Below are 19328 nucleotides of genomic sequence, written 5' to 3' on the forward strand. Positions count from 1 at the left end.
CTGGTCACTGAAAAGTCACACAACATATTTTGTAATGACAGGCAATGCAGCGGGACAGTCGCAAAAAATAAAATAAAAAAAATCCAGCCATTTTTTTTTTACACGACTGTCGCAGCATGTTGCATTGTGACAATTCAAGAGAACGGTACCCAATGGTAATATCCGAAGAAGGGAAACCCCCTGTAAAGAGGAGCTGTCCCCTCTCCCGACATGTCAGGTTCAGTAACTACTTGCATCCCGCATGTAATAAGAATTCTGGAGCATCTATCCTAATGGCTCTATGTTGTGCCATTCCTTTATTATTCCTGCTAGAAGTTATGAATGAATTGCTAGCAGTCTGCAATGAAGGTCCAAAGGGGTGTTACCAGTTGGGGGGGGGGGGGGGGTCCCTACAAGATCTGACACTGACAGCACCGATTGGATACTTTCAGACTGTGCAGTAAAACACCCCAAACTGGTAACACCCATCTGGAGCTTCACTGCCAGTAAGTCATTCATAACTTCTAGCAGGAATAGTAGAGGAATGGCTCCTACAAATAGATGCTCCAGAATTTTTAGCACATGGCGGATGTAAGTAGTTACTAAAACAGACAAGGCAACAGGTCCACGATGTATAGGAAGGGGATAGATTTTTTTTCCCCTATTGATTTCTAGGTATAGTGACACATTAAAAGCGTTATTTCCTGCGCTCCATTATACATAAATGCCAACGCTAGGTGATAACCGCTATACCTTAGTTATTGGCAAACAGCGGCAGAATTCCTCCCCAGAAAGGTAATTGATGAATAGCGCTTTTCCCTCCTCCATTGTCTTGATGTGTTCATTAGCATTACATTATGGAAGCCGGCGCTTACACGGCAACGCCTATTAAAGGGTCTGCGTAGACCGCGCTATCCAGCACGTGGCTTTTTAAACAACACAGGATAATCTAAAGGAATCCATTTATAAATCCAAAACAGAGTGCTGAGCAGAACGTTGCTAGCAAAAAAATAAAAAAAATCATTTGCCGTCAGCAAGATGGCGGTCATGCAGAAAATTGCAGAGGAAAAACAGCATCCAGCAATCACTATAGATCCAGCCGACTCTGATTCCAGACATAATGAAGTGTGAACGGTGACATAAACAGCATGGAGAAGTGAATGAAAGCTGCATAATAAAGCCAGCAAACCACACAGTACAAGGCAATGGCGGAAAGCTGACCAAAAACGCCAACAAAAATTATTATTTGGCTCCTTTTGGGGGTAAATGATATTTTCAGCACTTAGCCAGCTGCACAGATAGATATAAAGAGGACCCATCAGCTCTACTGATATGTCTGTTCCAGAAAATACTGTATGAATTCCAAATAATTAAACATTTCTGGAGCAATTTTATTTTATTTTTTTAGAACTGTGAAGCTCATTGTTCCTCCGTTACTCCTCCTAGAAATGTGTCAATAAATTGACGACTGGGAGTTACTAGTTGGCGTTGAGCCCATACACCACCCGAGTGTGTGCACACCTCTTTAAAATTGGGAAGGGTTGCACCCAGTTGTCGGTGTTTATTAATTTCTAGGAGGAATAACAGAAGAAATGCACAATGCAGAGAGTTATAAGAAAAGAGGCTCCAGAATTGTTAAACACACAGAGAAGTAGTTACTAAAATATGTCAGGAGAAGAGCAATCTGACTTGGGGGGGGGGAGCTGTGTGAACTCCGTATCGCGGAGTGGACCCATTGACTAGGACAGTGATGGCGAACCTATGGCACGGGTGCCAGAGGTGGCACTCAGAGCCCTCTCTGTGGGCACCCACACCCTGGAAGAAGTCTATGGTGTACCAATATGCCTTAGACTTTTCCTGCCATTCAGCAGCGCAGGACGCACTATGAACAGCACAGGCAGCACATGGAATGTAGGCAGGATATTGTAGATAAATGATAAAGTACATGGAAGATATTCTATATTGGACTGTAGTATTCAAGGTAAATTGCTGTGTTGGTACTTTGCGATAAATAAGTGGGTGTATGTTGCAGTTTGGGCACTCGGCAGGTAAAAGGTTCGCCATCACTGGACTAGGACAAGTTCTATCTTTCGCGGTGTGGAGGCAAAGATTGGGAGAGCCCTTCTGTGGCATTTCGGGGCCGTGCCTCTGCACCGCTGAAAAAATAAAATAGAACATGTCCCATGCTTTGTAGTATCTTGAGGATCGCAGGCCCATTCAAGTCAATTGGTCCACACCGCGATACGGAGTTCACACGGCTGGTGTACATGTTTTGCAGAACTGCTGTTTGGAGTCTGCAACATAGACACGGCGACCGTACGATTGTGTGAATGGGCCCTTACTGTGGCATCTAGGGGGTTAAACGGCTGGGATCCGAGTTCTCTCTGCTCCTGGCTGATGTTCACGTGGCCAGATTTTAGCCCCGGCTGTAGGGGCAGGACTAGATTACTTTCACAATATAGGTGTGCCTAAGGTGAATTTGTGGGGTGCCATCTTGGGGGAACGGTTCTACCTAAATCCACCAAAGAAATCCAAGTTGAAAGATGAGTCCATAAACTGGCTCGTGCTCCAAGACAAAAAATCAAAACCAGTAGCGTTTCAGGACTTCCTTCAGCTTAAATGGGTTTTCTGAGATTTTTGAACTGATAGCCCATCGTTCGGCGGTCCCCCACCAATCAGTATCTGAGAAGACATTGGCACTTGCAGTAGCTCCACGGCCATTCCACCGCTTACCAAGCACCGCACTGTATAGCAGCACTGCTTGGTGTCGCGCTCAGCCCCATTCACCTCTATGAGGCTGCGCCTAGACCACGTGACCGATGAACGTGACATCACATGGTCTATGGAAAGCAGCGAGAAGGCTGCGGCGCTGCTGGGAGCGCTGCTAACTTCCCAAACAGCTGATCGGTGAGAGTCCTAGATGTCTGACCACCTCCCCACCGGTCAGATACTGATGACCTATCCAGAGGACAGGTCAAATTTTAAAATCTCAGAAGACCTTTTTAAGGCTAATTGTACATTAGAGGTAGCGATCCGGCATTGCCAGATGTTTGTAAGGCTCCGTCCGGCCCTACTTTTCTACCTGCCGATTCTCTGCATATTTGCCGGAATGCGGTCAGATCTCCGCACAGTCCCCTTTATAGTGAATGGGGACAGTCAGGGCTTTACAGACTTCCGGCCATGCTGGATTGCCGCCACCGCCGCTAGTGTGTAACTAGCCTAAGAAAGGCCTGTGTGGCAAAACGTTACCGTATTTGACTTAGGTGCCTACATTCAACGAGCAGAGCCTTGGACTCTTCTTGCGTTAGACGTCCTAATCCCTGGACCTCGGCCATTATCCAGAGCGACAGGTCCAAAAATCAGGATGTATGATGTCACCAGAGGAACTTTACCGACTTCCTGTAGAACCAATAATCTAACCTTATGGCTTTGTGTAGTATGATGAAAAATGTGTATTTTCCACTATGGTTTGTTACGTCGCCTCTTATATTCTATATATACAGTAGTCCACAGAACCAAGTCTGTAGAGCGGGGAAATCAATGATGGAGCTCCTGCCAGAGCCACGTAGATATCGATCTAAATACGACAGCATCCCAGGAGCGCTCCCATTAATGAGTGAGCTTCACCGAAACAGACAGAACCGTAAAAAGAGCCAAGTTAACCCTTTAACATCCCCTTACGATATATATACAGCACATTACAGGCCTGAGATGGGCCAGGCAGACAAGGCACACAGCGCCTAACTTCGATGCCTAACTTTTTGGGCTGTTTGTCATTGATAGCCATGAAATTTCTTCTTGTCGGACCAATAAAAAGCCAGAACGGATCCTCCTGGATTGCTGGCCCGCTCCTACATCTTGCAGTACTTTGTTTATCCCTGTCCAGGCTAACATATCTGTAAAATGACCGTGCCAGCGATAGTGAATACTCAGCCAAGCTGTCTGCTCCGAAAAAGATAAGAATACCAGGAGGTGCTGGGGAGCGTCTCCTTAAGATCTAGAGTAGATGACAGCTCAATGAGATTGACGATGTAGTGAGGTGCATTCCTCAGATACAGTGCAGGAGAGAAGAGCTGGCGTTTCCACGTTCTAGCTCATACAGATAGCGGCGTACGATAAACACCAAGTACACCGAGCGGTAATATATGTGGGTAACGTTTAAAGGGATCCCTCGCCAGGAAATTCACTGATAAACCACAGACAATGTCTTGTAGGCCTAGCTCAGCTGAGTGTAATGATACCTTACACTTAGGAGCATACGGTCGTGTGCAAGAGGCCTGAGACATACGGTACGTGAGCGGGCCATAAGTCCCTCAGTGGCATCGATCGTGCGCACAGGATCAATACAATGATTTTGCATAACCACTGAGCTACTCAATAAAATGTATCTGTGTAGCACCATATGTTGTTTTTATTTCTTGTCCACCTTAATGAGGTGGTCGCACGTGCTCCGTTTAGATCTTCGACTGCCACCAGCCATATGTTCTGTTAGAAGCCGTGACAGTTACAAGTAAAGAGCTGCAGCAAATTTTTTAAATAAAAATAAAAATAAAAAACACACAACCCCCGAGAAAGGACATGCCCACCTGAGCTGTCAGCCTGAAGAGAATGTAGCAGAACAATCTGAGCAAAGAATGTGGAGATCTCTGGAACCATGTGAGGTACAGGGCTGGCTCTAGAGTTGCCATAAAGAGACTGTCATGTACTTTATGAGGTCTGATTTAATTCACTAGACTTAAGTGCCTACTGTGTGTCTCCTCAATTAGAGATGGGATTGTACGCAGCTTCTGAGAGTGGGAGTAACATGGTAATGTGTCCAGAGTTAAAGGACATGAAGTTTTCTCCAAGAAAACCTCACAATCAAAGCTCCTCCATAATCCCTGACGAGCAGAGAGGAGGATGAGGCAGCTCTTTTGCTCAGTGTTTTGAAGTAACTTGTCCTCCTGTGTGATTAGGACAGGTTTTGTGTGTACTAATAGGACGGCAGCCATTTTATTTTTTCCTAATGATTTCTCCCTAAACAAAACAAGCCATTATAACTAATGAAAGGTATTTGGGAATTTATTTATTTAATTCCCAGAGAACTCCTTTAAGTTCCAAGAAGTTGCATAGTGCTACATGGCATTCCTAAAATATGCTGTAAAGTCGACCTTTTTCAGCACAACATAGCCCAATTCAGCGCAACCAATCATACTGCAGATTTCATTTTATATTCTCCTCTTGATAAATGGTCAACAAGGCAGTTTCCTAAATCTTTCTCAATGTTCTTTAATAGGCTTCTCTAAGTTATAGCGATAGTCACCACAAAGGGCACATGCTTCCAGCCAAAGCGTAAGAAGTTAAGGGTTAGCACTTTAAAGAAGTCCTAAAATAAACATCTATAACTTCTCAGAGTCCCCTCTTTTCTCCGAGAAAAGTTTCTTAGTGATCTCGCCTGAAGAAGTGTCAATGGTTCAGCAAACTTTGAAAGTACTTTTCATCTCCTGAGAAACATATAGAAAGTTCAAGTCTAGAGTAAAGGCTTAAGCTGCATCGCAACTGGAGATCGGAGGATGCCCAAGACGGTGTATTTTGAGGCTTTATCAAGAAACTAGAAGATTCAGTCAGGCTGAGGTTAACCATTGTGGCCAAAACGTGACCTAAACCAACAGAACAGCTGCTGAATGAGAACGGGGAAAATGACCAAGCCTTTGGAAACAATTTTCTCATTTTATTTTTAGTATTTGGCACAAATCTGCACCTGCTCATACGACAGGTAAATCAGATTTTCAGACTGTCAGGGAGAGTATATGAAAAAAATAAATAAATAATAATAATATATATCACAAATTCAAAATTCATTAAAAGGGGTTGTCCAGGATCAAGGAAGACAGACAAAAAACCAAAACAAAAAACAACACAGGGCAATGGTAAAAAAAAATTCTATAAAATAATACATGAAGTCAAACTCGCCGTTCCAGCACCCTCACCCAGGTGCTCCCGCTGCAGGAATGAGGTCATGTTGACACTTATGACGAGCACAACCAATCACTGGCCTTTGCGTTGTGACCATGTGTCATGCGTGTTGATGTGACATCAGTCCTGCAATACAGTAAACACTGGCGGGGGCACCAAAGCAGCGGCGCAGGAGCGGCAGGTGATCTAATAGGCAAGTTCTGCTTCTTTCATTGTTTTCTACAATTTCCTACCACTGCCCGTTTCTTTCTTGATCCGGGACAGTCCTTTAAGAGGTGTTCACCTTCTTATAAATTTGGCCAAATGACTCAGAATACCTCCTTTTACTTAGGCTGGTGTGAAAGAAAAACCATCAGTGCCAGGATTTGGTTTTGGTAATTTCCATATTTGCACACACATTGACATATAGAGATATCGAAAGGTGTCACGCGTGCTGCTTATACACACAGGATCAGCAGTTTTAGGTTGATGTTTACACTATTTCTACTATCTGACCTAAAATCCTGAAATGCAGCGACGATCCCCATGTGCATATGAACATAGCCATTAGAGCTGATGACGAGTTCCACCCCACCCAATACATGTATTGCATTAAAGGGGTTGTCCCACTGAAAATATTCTACATTTTTCAAACCAGAATCTGGACCTGAATACTTTTGTAATGGCAAGTAATCAAAAATTTAGCAAAGCAACTGAGTTATTCAATAAAATGTATCTGTATAGCACTTTTTCTTATTTCTTTGTCCTGCTCACTGAGAAGGTCGCACATGCTCAGTTTCATCCTTCAACTGCCTCCTGAGCTGTGATAGGGAGAGCTGAGACACGCCCCCTGAGCTGCAGCAGAAAGGACACGCCCCCTGAGCTGTCAGCTTGATATAAATCTAGCAGAGCAATGAATGGGGAGATCTCTGGATCCATGTGAGATACAGGGCTGGTTCTAGCTTTGTTATAAAGAGGTTGTCATGTGCTGTATGATTTTAGTTTTTTTACATTAGTCATGGGATAACCCCTTTAATAGTGACTGGAGGGTAACCTTCATTAGTCAGGGTGAAAATAAGTCTAATACCGCTATTACATACCTCCCAACTTTTGAAAAATCGCAAAGAGGGACGATATGTGCGGCAAGCATCACGGTAGTATTTTTCATAGTAGGCCACGCCTCTAACTCCGCCCAAAGCATAATTACTGACTCCATCAGAAGTGCAGCAGCTGGGGATCGGTTAGGTGAGTATAAGTTCCTTTATGTTTTTTACAGCATGTGGAGCCCCGGGGCAATTTTTTTTCTTGCTCTTCAATATCTATTTAAATATTGGCTCATAAATCATCAGATTATAGATTTTTGTGAAGGTCCAAATAGCACAAATAATGAAGTTCTGGTCTAGTATACAGATAGAAACCATACAGACACTTTAGTAAGGAGCAATTTAGTAAATGTATTAATGCACATTTATACATTAATTCCCCAGGTCAAAAAGAGGGAAATTTAAAGGGAGACCGTCACCTAATTTTCACCAATATAACTAATAACACTGTCCCATAGAAGATTGCAAACGCTTTCCAAGCATACCTGTGTGTACTATGTGTCCACTATACTATGATCCTTATCGATTCAGAATGCATTAAGGGCAAAACTGATCAGTTTTGGACCGCTTGCGAGAGCCCTGATCTCACAAACGGAAACCAAAAACGCCAGTGTGAAAGTAGCCATATTCTGCTAAAAAACAGCTCCCAAGTGCCCAGCGAAAAGTGAAAGTAAAAACAGCTTTCACTCCTGACTCGATTTCTAACTGCTATATCTTCTGATATAGTGGATATAATGCTCTGGTATAGTTTGCAAGGCCACAAGGGGACGTCACACTGTAGGGGGGCAGCCACAAGGGGACGTCACACTGTAGGGGGGCAGGGGCCACAAGGAGATGTTATAATAAAGTCTTGTGGCCACAGGCCACCATACATACAATAATACTTTACGATATATTTTTCCCGCGGCTGCCTCGCTTGTGTGCTCCGATTCTGACATCAGATGCCAGTGGGCGGAGATTTGAATATGGGAGCAAGGAGGAGGAAGAGCCGGGGACGGCCGCTGAGGGAAGTAATAAGTTTCTAATTTTGTCATCGGAGCACACGAGCGAGGCAGCCGCAGGAAAAGCCTCTCCAGAGACACCAGTACTCACACAGAGTTCGCCACATACAATAGAACCGGCCCGGGTGGGTGACGGACGGTGATGTCAGATGGTGGGTGGAGTCTGGAGACTTGACTAAGGGAGGCGGAGCAAGAAGGAGCCAAGAGCCAGTGGAAGTAATGTGTTTGTAGTCACTACTCAGCGCTATGCAAGGTGCAGGGGCGGGCGGACGCAGATTTAGAAGCGGTCAGCGCACATGACCGCTTCGATGACGTCACAAAATACTGCGGTAATTAGGAAACAGCGATATACCGCGGTATTAAAAAAATGGCGATATCGTGATACCGGTATATCGCCCAACCCTAGGTCAAGGCCATGTTTCTAGCTGGTACCAATCCTAAAATATGAGCAACTAAAGCAGCCCCCCCCGCTTTAGTCTGGTTTGCTTTGAGCACTTGGAGCAGCAGAGCTGAGCACTGGGGAGCTGTTTTCCAGCAGAATAAGTCCCCCTGCACACGAACGTGTGCACCGCGTGGACGTGCTGCAATGCACGAACACAGTCCGTGGGGCAGCCGCAGCGGATTGCGGACCAATTCACTTTAATGGGTCCGTGATCTGGCCGTTCCGCAAAAAGATGATAGAACATGTCCTATCTTTTTGCGGAACGGAAGTACGGGACGAAACCCCATGGAAGCACTCCGTAGGGTTCCGTTCTGCACCATTCCGCATCTCTGGATTTGCGGATCCATTCAAGTGAATAGGTCCGCATCCGTGATGCAGAATGCCCATGGAATGGCACCCATGTATTGCGGATCCGCAATACAGCAACAGGGAGCACACGTTCGTGTGCAGGGGGCCTAAAAGTGCTTTTTCCAGACACGGACTACAGACACAGTGCACACAGGCGTGCTTGGACTGTGTCTGCAATCTTCTGTGGGGCAGTGCTTTCAGATATACTGGTGAAAAAGAGGCGACATACTCCCTTTAAAGGATCAAAAAGAGGGACAGAGGGACTGGGTCAAAGAGAGGGACACTTGGGAGGCATGCTATTATGCATATTCAGCCTGGGAAACACGCTCCATTTAATGACCACACTGCCCCTTTCACCCAAACTCACGGCATCATCATGACTCATGATGCTGTGAGCGCAGGTCTCACCGCAGGTCTACTGTTTCTGTACCCAGGGCCATACGCGAGTACAGTAATCCCAGGGTCAGGAAGGAACTCACAGCATCGGAAGTCAGGATGATGCTGCGAGTTTGAGTCAGAGGAGGAGCATTTGGTCCTGGAAATGCAGCCATCACCCGCAGCATGTTTGCCAGACCGAAGACACTCGTGTGAAATTTGCCTAGGTCCTGACCCGAGCGAACCGCAATCAAAAAGTACATTTTTGTGCCCGTTACAGCCACGTGTTCCGGATCCGCTTTCGCCTAGTGACCAGACCAATCAATCAATCAAATATTGCTATTAAAGTGTTATTTCGGGTCATTACACCCGCTGCGAGGCTGCAACTTGCATCCGTATTATTCTTGTGTAAAATTGGTCTTATTGGAAGTAAAAGGACTATTTTAGTAGATTGAAAAGCATTTTCCTAACAGAATATAACTGCACATATAGGAAGAACTCAGAAAGACTGCCCAGTAATCGTTAAAGGGGTTATCCCATGAAACATAAAAATAAAAAAATTAAAAAAAAATGAGTATCAGGCATCATATAATACATGCCAGTGTGTTTCTAACAAATTTATAACCAGCCCTGTACCCCACATGGACCCAGAGATGTCTCCATTCATTACTCTGCTACATTTATATCAAGCTGACAGCTCAGGGAGCGTGACCTTTCTCAGGGGGTGTGTCCTTTCTGCTGCCGCTGGTGGCAGTTGTAGGATGGAACTGAGCGTGTGCTTCCATCTCCGTGAGCTGGACAAAGAATTTTGAAAAACAGCAAACAGCAGGTGGCGCTATACATACAGGATTCATTGAATATCTCAGTGGCTATGCAATATTTTTAATCACATGCAATTATAAAAGTATTCAGCTCCAGCTGCTGGTTATTTTTCATGGGACAACCCCCTTTAAGAAATTCTCTGCAGAAAACGATAACCCCACGTGCTCACCACTACGGCAGCAGACATATGGCACAAGTATTCGCAGGCTCTCCCCATTCATCCTATTGTAGCTACCTGGCTTAGTGAGACAATACTGCTATATGGCTCGATGGGCAAGAAAAGAAGATGAAGACCACAGGAGCGCATGAACCTTGCTGACTCATGCGCTGCTTTATGTACATAGTTTATGGGATTAGTATTAATGTAAGACATGTAACCTGACCCCATCATGTGTGTAAAATAACATATACAGAGTAGCGCTAGCCAAGACCGCTTTATTTTATTTTTTTTGGCCAATTTTAGACCCCAGAGCCGTGTAGAGGAGGTTGTGCCACAGTAGGGACACCATATGCCAGAGAGGGGAGAGCAGCATGATAACCCTGTATGGTGGATTCATGCGGAGATGTTGACCAATCCCTTACCTCGACCAGAGAGAAGTGGTGGCTGAGGTATCAGGTAACTGTTGTCGCTCCATTAGTAAACTAACGTGCACATGAAGTCAGAGTTAGAGGTATGGAGGAGATGTGGGTGACAACTGGTGAAAATATTCGGGACTGTCTATGGAGGGTGGTATGTATACACCAGTACTGAACAGTGGTGAGCACTGGGGGGGGGTACGCGACCACACAGCATCTGCACGGAGCTCGATTGTTCTTCCTGTGTTTTCTTCGGTTCCCATCGGTATTTGGTTTCTTCACATACTCTAAAAACATACCACTAGATCAAGGGCATGCAGCAGATTTGTTTCAGACGTTTCTGAATGGCATCGTTTCTGCAAGCCTTAATTAAAGGAGTAGGACAGTTGCAAAAAATAAAAAAAATAAAAAAATATATAAAAAACTACCATGTGTGAATATTCCACAACTGGCCTCTGACCTGCATGGTTTCTTGAATAGAATTGAGACATACTTCCCTACTATAGTGATTCTACATTCCCCGTCCTATACTTGGGGTAGGCATTTCAATGACGGGCGGCGAGGGCAGGCTGCAGTTAGTCAGTGATGTGACGACCATCTTTCTGCATACAGGTATGAATATAAGAAGAGATAATACATACAGGGCGTCTGCCACAAACCTCCAACACGCCATGTCAATTCTGGGAAAATTCAGAAACTGCCAAATAAACCTTACACAATAATAATCACAGCACTTTACAACACTATGGGGGGGGGGGGGGGTCATTTATCAAGCGTGGTCTTGAGATCAGGGGCGTAGCTATAGGGGGTGCAGAGGCAGCAGTCGCTACCGGGCCCAGGAGCCTGAGGGGGCCCAAAGACCCTTGTGCCACATGAGAAGACACCTGTTTTATAGAAGGTACATGCTGGTCAAGTTACACCTCTCGCTGGAGGGAAGGTGTTAGGTCAAGAATTTGGCATGGTGGGGGGGTGGGGGTGCAGTTTCAATTTTTGCCTCAGGCAGCAGGAAGGCTATGTGCTTCCCTGCCCCTGGCCACAAAGCAATGATGGAAGGGGGGCCCAAGCTGAACTCTTGAACCAGGGCCCATGAACCTTTAGCTACGCCCCTGCTTGAGATCCCCCTGCGCCGCCCGAGGAGCACGCCTCATCACAGATTAAAAGCGTCCTCCGACAGTCCATGCACCTCCCAGCTCGTAGCCACCTGAAGGGGTTGTGCCAAGTTTAGAAGTTGTCCCCTAACCACAGGATAGTAGATAACTAACTGATCGCTGAGGGTCCAAATCCTGGGACCCGCACCAAGAACAGGGGTCCGATTCCTCAGTTCGGATGGAACAGCAGGTCGAGAGTGTGCCCTGCCGCTCTATTCATTCTCGTCGGGAGCATCAGAGACGGCGGAGTACGGGGCTATTTCGAGCACCCCCATAGAGAATAAATGCAGTGGCAGGGCGCATGATCGATCTGCCGCTCCAACAGACTGGGGGGGGGGGGGATCCGTGTCCTTGGGACCTGTGGGGGTTCTAGCAGTCAGACCACCAGTGATCAGTTAGCTACTGACAATCCTGTGGAGAGGAGAGAATTTCTAAACTTGGCACTACCCCTTTAACAAAAACACTAGTAGAGAAAAAAAAATAAAAAAAAAAAAATTGTATGTCCTCCGTTTCATATTTACCGTAGACTTTCAGCTAACATCTGAAGCTGACGTTTTTACAGATAATAAAAAAAATACATAAAACTGCACCAAAAAACACAAACAGCATTAAGAAGCTATGTGTGAACTCACCCTAAAATGTACTTCAACCAGATGGTGAGTAGGATACAATAAAGTGTTAAATGTATGCAACGAACATGGCATATCACAATGAAAATGGAGATTAGACGGGATGCGTAAAACTGTATTTCAGGCCAGTACGTGATGTAGATTATTTCTTAGAAAATAATACGTAAAAAAAAAAAAAAAAAAAATTTATATGTAAAAAATTAATAACATACCAAAACAGTTTTTGCTACAAACCGTATACAACACCAGCATCACAATCACTGCCCTCCTATGATATTCTGGTTATAATCCCACTAGCGGCGACCACAGTGAGAACGCAAGGAGCCGTCTAGCTGATCAGTATTCGTTATTAGAGCGTTATTACAAGTATTTCAATGACATTTGGGCGACTCCTTTAATCCAAGCAGCAGAGGAGATTAAAGGGCGGCTGCTGTGTGATGCCGGTCGGTGACATGGCTCGGCATAACCGGCAGCCACTAAGAGGTATCATGAACCGGATTCCTTTCTGTCCTTACGTCATTGTGGAGCAGCATCCTACCCAGTGCGCGGCGACTGCAGCTGCTCCCCAGACTGATCAGCTTCCTGCTGATAAAAGCCCCGGCGCCCTCATTGGGCCCAGGACACACAATGCATACTGAGCCCACGGGCAGAGAGAAAATCACTGCTTTCCATTCTGGTAAAAGGAAAAGCTTATCGAAACCTGCCAGGAATACACAGATCCACCCAAATATCTGGAAGACGCTTAAGGGTCCATTCACACGTCCGTAGATTGGGTCCGCATCCGTTCCGCAATTTTGCGGAACGGGTGCGGACCCATTAATTTTCTATGGGGACGGAACGGATGCGGACAGCACACAGTGTGCTGTCAGCATCCGCATTTGCGGAGCGTGGCCCCGATCTTCGGGTCCGCAGCTACGCAAAAAATAGAACATGTCCTATTCTTGTAATAGGCATTTTTATAGGGGTGCCAGGCGGGTGTGTTGCTGATCCGCAACACACCACAGACGTGTGAATGGAGCCTAAAGGGGGCGTCCAGCAGTAATGCCATATGTATATACCTTTAGGCCTTAGGCCGAATGCACACGGCTGTGGTATCCTGGCTTGGCATCCTGCTGAGAGCAGGAGCGACGGCGTCATTGGTTGCTATGATGCCGCGCTCTTCATGCCGCGTGTAGTGGAGCGGCGGCATGAAGCGCACGTCTCTTAGCAGGATGCCAAGTCGGAATTCCACGGACCGTTCACAGCCGAGGAAGCACGGCCGTGTGCATTCGACCTTATTCACACATCAGTGTTCGGTCAGTTATTTCCATCAGTGATTTTGAGCGAAAACCAGGTGTGGCTCTAAACACAGAATAGGAGCAAATCTCTCCCTTAGGGTCCATTCACACGTCCGTAGAATGAGTCTGCATCCGTTCCGAAAATTGCGTTACGGGTGCGGACCCATTCATTCTCTATGGGGCAGGAATGGATGCGGACAGCACACGTCCGTTCCGTGGCATCCGCAAAAATATAGAACATGTCATATTATAGTCCGTTTTGCGGATAAGGAGAGGATAGTTCTACAGAAGGCAGGACGTACCGTTGTGCAAAATGTAGAACACGCACGGCTAGTATCTGTTTTGCGGATCTGCAATTTGCGGACCGCAAAGAAGTCAACGGCCGTGAGCGTGAGCCCTAAGTCTCAATCAAAAAGTTCACATTGCTGTTAAAGGGATATTCCTATGCGAGACACAGGTAGCGCATCACGAGGACATGCCATCAATGTCAGAGAAGTGTGTCGGACCCACAGCGATCTCCAGAATGGGACCCCTGAAATGAAGCAGAGCGCACGACCAAAGGCCGCTGTGTAGCAGTGAGGGCGCTAAACTGAAAAGGGTCGAGGAGCGACTCAGAAGTTGCTGCGACACCAGAATTACCCCAAAAATCCAGCAGTGCAGGATTTTTTTTTTGCAACTCTGGGGTTGCATTAACCTGCGAGTCGTGCTGTAACCCCTTTGAGTTCAGTGGCTGCACTGCTACACCGCGGTCTTTGGTCGTCCGACTGATGTCACGGATAAGATCGCTCTGTAGGCCACGTTATGTGCAGATCCCCGTGGGGCCATGTCCACAGAGTGGGTGAGATTTATTAAAATACTGCATATGTCTGCGCAGTGCTTGGTCCCCTACGTCCCCTCTGGTGCTCACACAATATCCATCCATAACTATAGGTATGTTTCGGCGGCGTTTGCACTTGTCGCCACTGTTCAGTGCACAACAGTGCTGTCTGCTTGCGAGTTTGAATTTGGGCCGCGGTGGTGTTCTATGGCGGTCCATGTTGCCGGTGCTCCGTGTATGCAGGCTTTAATTCTTGTGGGTGTGAATTGTGCCAACGTGCTAGCCTCTCTCCTCAGTTCTGTATCGCGAGGGTTAATCATTCCCGGGCTCTGTTCGTGTAATGAGCTGGTTAATGGCTCAGTCTGATACAAGTCTCTGTGACCTGCCCTGCTTGTGCAACATGTCATGCCTTGCTTTGATCCGTTTGGAGTCTGCCTGAGACCTGCGTTGGAATTTGTTTCTCGAGTTCGTGTCTGGATCGTTCGGGTTCGTTCCGTGTCTGAATTCGGACCTAGTTCCAGGTGTCTCTTCTAGGCATTGTAGGGACTTTGATCATGGATTGTGTGTGTTCTCCTGGAGTCGGTGTGCCAGCCTGAACCCGTATTCTTGTACCTGTAGTCAGTGTGTGGAGACAACTTGACCACTGCTGTCCTGTACCCGCTACGTCTGTATGGGTTCCTGAGGTCCGTCAGGCTAAGGGTGCGTTCAGAGGGGGAGAAAAAGGGAGTCTTTATTTCGAGCATCCATTGTGCTCATTTTGCCTCTGTTGTCGTCATGATCCTTTATTTCTGAAGAGGGTAAAAAAATGACTTTTTCTTGCGTAAAAAATAATGGATTTCAGATGGAACTGACAAAAACGGATGCTGAAAAATAAATGATCCTTTTTTTTTTTTTTTTTTTTCTTCACTGTTCTTCACACGGATCAGAAGAACGGATAACAAAACACGATGCGAATGCGCCCTAACTTACGTTTATATGGATTTTCTGCATGCAGTTCTCCTGTGCAGTGCTAGTCCCCCTACATCCCCACTGGTGCTCACACGTCATCCATCAGATACTACGGTATAATGCACACAGTAGTGTAATTTATATGGATTTTCTGCATGCAGTTCCCCTGTGCAGTGCTAGTCCCTCTACATCCCCACTGGTGCTCACACGTCATCCATCAGATACTACGGTATAATGCACACAGTAGTGTAATTTATATGGATTTTCTGCATGCAGTTCCCCTGTGCAGTGCTAGTCCCTCTACATCCCCACTGGTGCTCACAGGTCATCCATCAGATACTACGGTATAATGCACACAGTAGTGTTGCTTATATGGATTTTCTGCATGCAGTTCTCCTGTGCAGTGCTAGTCCCCCTACATCCCCACTGGTGCTCACACGTCATCCATCAGATACTACGGTATAATGCACACAGTAGTGTAATTTATATGGATTTTCTGCATGCAGTTCCCCTGTGCAGTGCTAGTCCCTCTACATCCCCACTGGTGCTCACACGTCATCCATCAGATACTACGGTATAATGCACACAGTAGTGTAATTTATATGGATTTTCTGCATGCAGTTCTCCTGTGCAGTGCTGGCCCCTCTACATCCCCAATTGGGATTAAATACTACAGGTCCATGCACACAGTAGTGTCGTTTATGTGCCACAGTGACGCTCTACATCCATCCTATACTATAGGGCAGTCAGTACGGCTACAGACAACCCCACCGGAATATTTTGCTGCGTTTATCCAGAATCAGTCATTTCTACGGGTGAAGCCGATGACAGACCTAGCTAACACAAAGCCCTCCAGAAACATCCCAATCCGCCGCCCCACACTCGTCTCCACTGTGCTGCCGCAGCTCCCTGCGTCAGGTCAGACACAAGGTAGCAGATGGCGGCGTCGGCTTCAGCGAGGCGACACCTGACTGGAGAAGACAAGATGCACTGCCCGTGAACTCTCCCCTGTCAGCGAGTGACAGTCCGCGCGCCCGCCACCAGACAATGAAGGCATGTCACCGCCGTGTGCGCTTTAATCCATTAGCTGCAATTGTGACTCTTAAGACTGTACTAATGAAGCAGTGCTAAAGCCGCGGTGTGAAGGATTACCGGGTCGTGTTTGCTAGGAGGAGGAGGGGAGGGGGGGGGGGCAGTTCTAACAGAGGCGAGGATCAAATACGGAAAATCAAATCGGGGAGGACACAACTTCACGGGCGAGATCCACCTATTCAGCACAGTGGTGGGGGGGGGGGGAGGTCGCAGCCTCTAAAGGCCTCGCTTTTATGTAGGAGGCTGCAATTATACCGCTACATGGTCCTTCCATCCCCCCGGATCCCAATCATCTCTATGAATGGACGGAGCGTGCCGATGAATGGCACAAAGCATCCCTGCACTAAGGGGCCGGGTCGGAGCAGGATGACGACGGTGGCGAGGCCTGCACCCACCGGGGAAGGATGCCAGTAGTCACCCACAGGCCGGGGTGGCGTGTAACGGATCACACCGCCTTTCTAACACCTCCATGACAGCGCACACGTATGACACCGGGCCAGGTTTCCATGCACCCTGATGCTTCAAGTCTTCAGGGATAATGGGGGGGGGGGTGTTGGATCAGACAACACGCCGAGCAGCGATCGTTAACCCCTTGAGGTGAGGCCAATGACAAGACGTCATAATGATCAAGGAAGCGGTTGTACATGGCTTCCGAGACACGTAACGCCACGCAGTATCCCCGGAGGATGCCAGCTTTAACCCCTGATGGGCCATAGGAGACCCATATTACCTATTTAAAAAAAATTAATAAATCAGTGCGATCAGGAGCTAATGAAGTATTACAAGGATGATAGGGGTAGTGATCCTCATACAATGTGCTGTGATGGGGCTTACCAGGTTGAGCACGGTCTCCACGATGTCCCGGTTGCTGACCTCCCCGACCTGGATGAGCCCGATCAGGACGGCGAATTTCATCCTCATATTACGGATGGGCACCGACGGATTGATGACCCCGCCGGGCAGCACCATGGAGCCGGAGCCCCCCGGGGCAGCAGCAGCATCCCTGTCCGGGCAGCCGGCCCCCAGCTTGAGCTCGGCGCTGGCCATGTCTCCTCCGCGCACAGCGGCCGACCCGCCGCAGACGATGACGATCTCCTCCGCAGATAACGGGGCTGACGAGGACCAGTCCCAGGGATCGCCCGGCAGTCTCAGAGAGCAGAGGGAGACACCTGCGGGAGATGCACTGGCTAATCCACGGTCCCCGGGGTACGGATCCTGGCAGAGCCCCCCTCCATCACCGCCCGCTGCCACCAGATGTCTGCGGGTCACGGTCGCCCGGTAACGGGATAACTGCGGCGGCTGCAGCTGGCGATGTTATGATAAGAGCAGACACCGCTCACTCCTCCGCCATGTTGACGCCCCCTGCCTGCGGTAGGGTGAACTGCGCCTGCGCCAGCGCTGCCGGGGGGCGGGGCCGAGTCCGCCTAGCGACCACAAGGATGGACAGGTGAACAGGTGCCCGGGACGTGGAGGGCGCCTTGTGTGGTCAGCCTGGCATCGTGCCGGGCACAGGCATGCATCTCACAGCTGTCTGTGTAATGCCTGACTGCCAGCCTTGTGCCCAGGACTCATTCGGGCTCTTGTTATGTGGCTGGCACAATGTAATTTTTTAGGCCACATTCACACTAGTATTGTGGTCTCTGTTGATAATAGAGCAGTCTGCCCAATCCTTTATACGACACGCTCTGCCCGATCCTTTATACAACACGCTCTGCCCGATCCTTTATACGACACGCTCTGCCCCATCCTTTATACAACACGCTCTGCCCCATCCTTTATACAACACGCTCTGCCCCATCCTTTATACAACACGCTCTGCCCCATCCTTTATACAACACGCTCTGCCCCATCCTTTATACAACACGCTCTGCCCCATCCTTTATACAACACGCTCTGCCCCATCCTTTATACAACACGCTCTGCCCAATCCTTTATATGACACTCTGCCCGATAATTTATACAACACTTTCTGCCCTATCCTTTATACAACACTCTGCCCGATCCTTTATATGACACGCTCTGCCCGATTCTTTATACGACACGCTCTGCCCCATCCTTTATATGACACGCTCTGCCCCATCCTTTATACAACACTCTGCCCGATCCTTTATACGACACACTCTGCCCGATAATTTATACAACACTTTCTGCCCGATCCTTTATACGACACGCTCTGCCCGATCCTTTATACAACACGCTCTGCCTGATACTTTATACAAGACGCTCTGTTCGATCAATTATACCAGTGTTTCCCAACCAGTGTGCCTCCAGCTGTTGCAAAACTACAACTCTCAGCATGCCCGCACAACCAAAAGGTAGTTTTGCAACAGCTGGAGGCACACTGGTTGGGGAACACTGCATTATACAACATACTCTGCCCCATCCTTTTTATGACACTCTCTGCCCGATCCTTTATACGACCTCCACAGTGCCTACACCTTTAACATTGACCTCCACAGTGGCCACCCCGTTAATATTGACCTCCATAGTGCCCGCCCCTATAACAGTGACCTCCACAGTGCCCGCCCCTTTAACAGTGACCTCCACAGTGCCCGCCCCTTTAGCATTGACCACCCATTTAACAGTGACCTTCATAGTGCCCGCCCCTTTAACAGGGACTTCCACAGTGCCCGTCACTTTAACAGAGATCTCCACAGTGCCCGCCCCTTTAAAAGTGACTTTCACAGTGACCGCCCCTTTAACAATGACTTTCACAGTGACCACCCTTTTAACAGTGACTTTTACAGTGATCGCCCTTTAACAGTGACTTTCACAGTGACCGCCCCTTTAACAGTGACTTTCACAGTGACCTCCCCTTTAACAGTGACTTTCACAGT

General features: G+C 47.5%; 1 protein-coding gene across 11 annotated transcripts in view; it reads right to left on the reverse strand.

Moving 5' to 3' along the window:
• The window catches only part of NBEA (neurobeachin), a 580876-nt gene extending 563034 nt beyond the window's left edge, over positions 1–17842 (reverse strand). For all 11 annotated transcript variants that reach the window (XM_044287233.1, XM_044287230.1, XM_044287232.1 and 8 more), the window contains exon 1: positions 17326–17842. In XM_044287233.1, the coding sequence (XP_044143168.1) occupies positions 17326–17538 (213 nt within the window). In that variant the 5' untranslated portion in view covers positions 17539–17842. The remainder of the gene's footprint in view (positions 1–17325) is intronic.
• Between the last annotated feature and the right edge of the window lie 1486 nt (positions 17843–19328).

Source organism: Bufo gargarizans, chromosome 3, assembly GCF_014858855.1.
Source record: "Bufo gargarizans isolate SCDJY-AF-19 chromosome 3, ASM1485885v1, whole genome shotgun sequence".
NCBI classification, from domain to species: domain Eukaryota; kingdom Metazoa; phylum Chordata; class Amphibia; order Anura; family Bufonidae; genus Bufo; species Bufo gargarizans.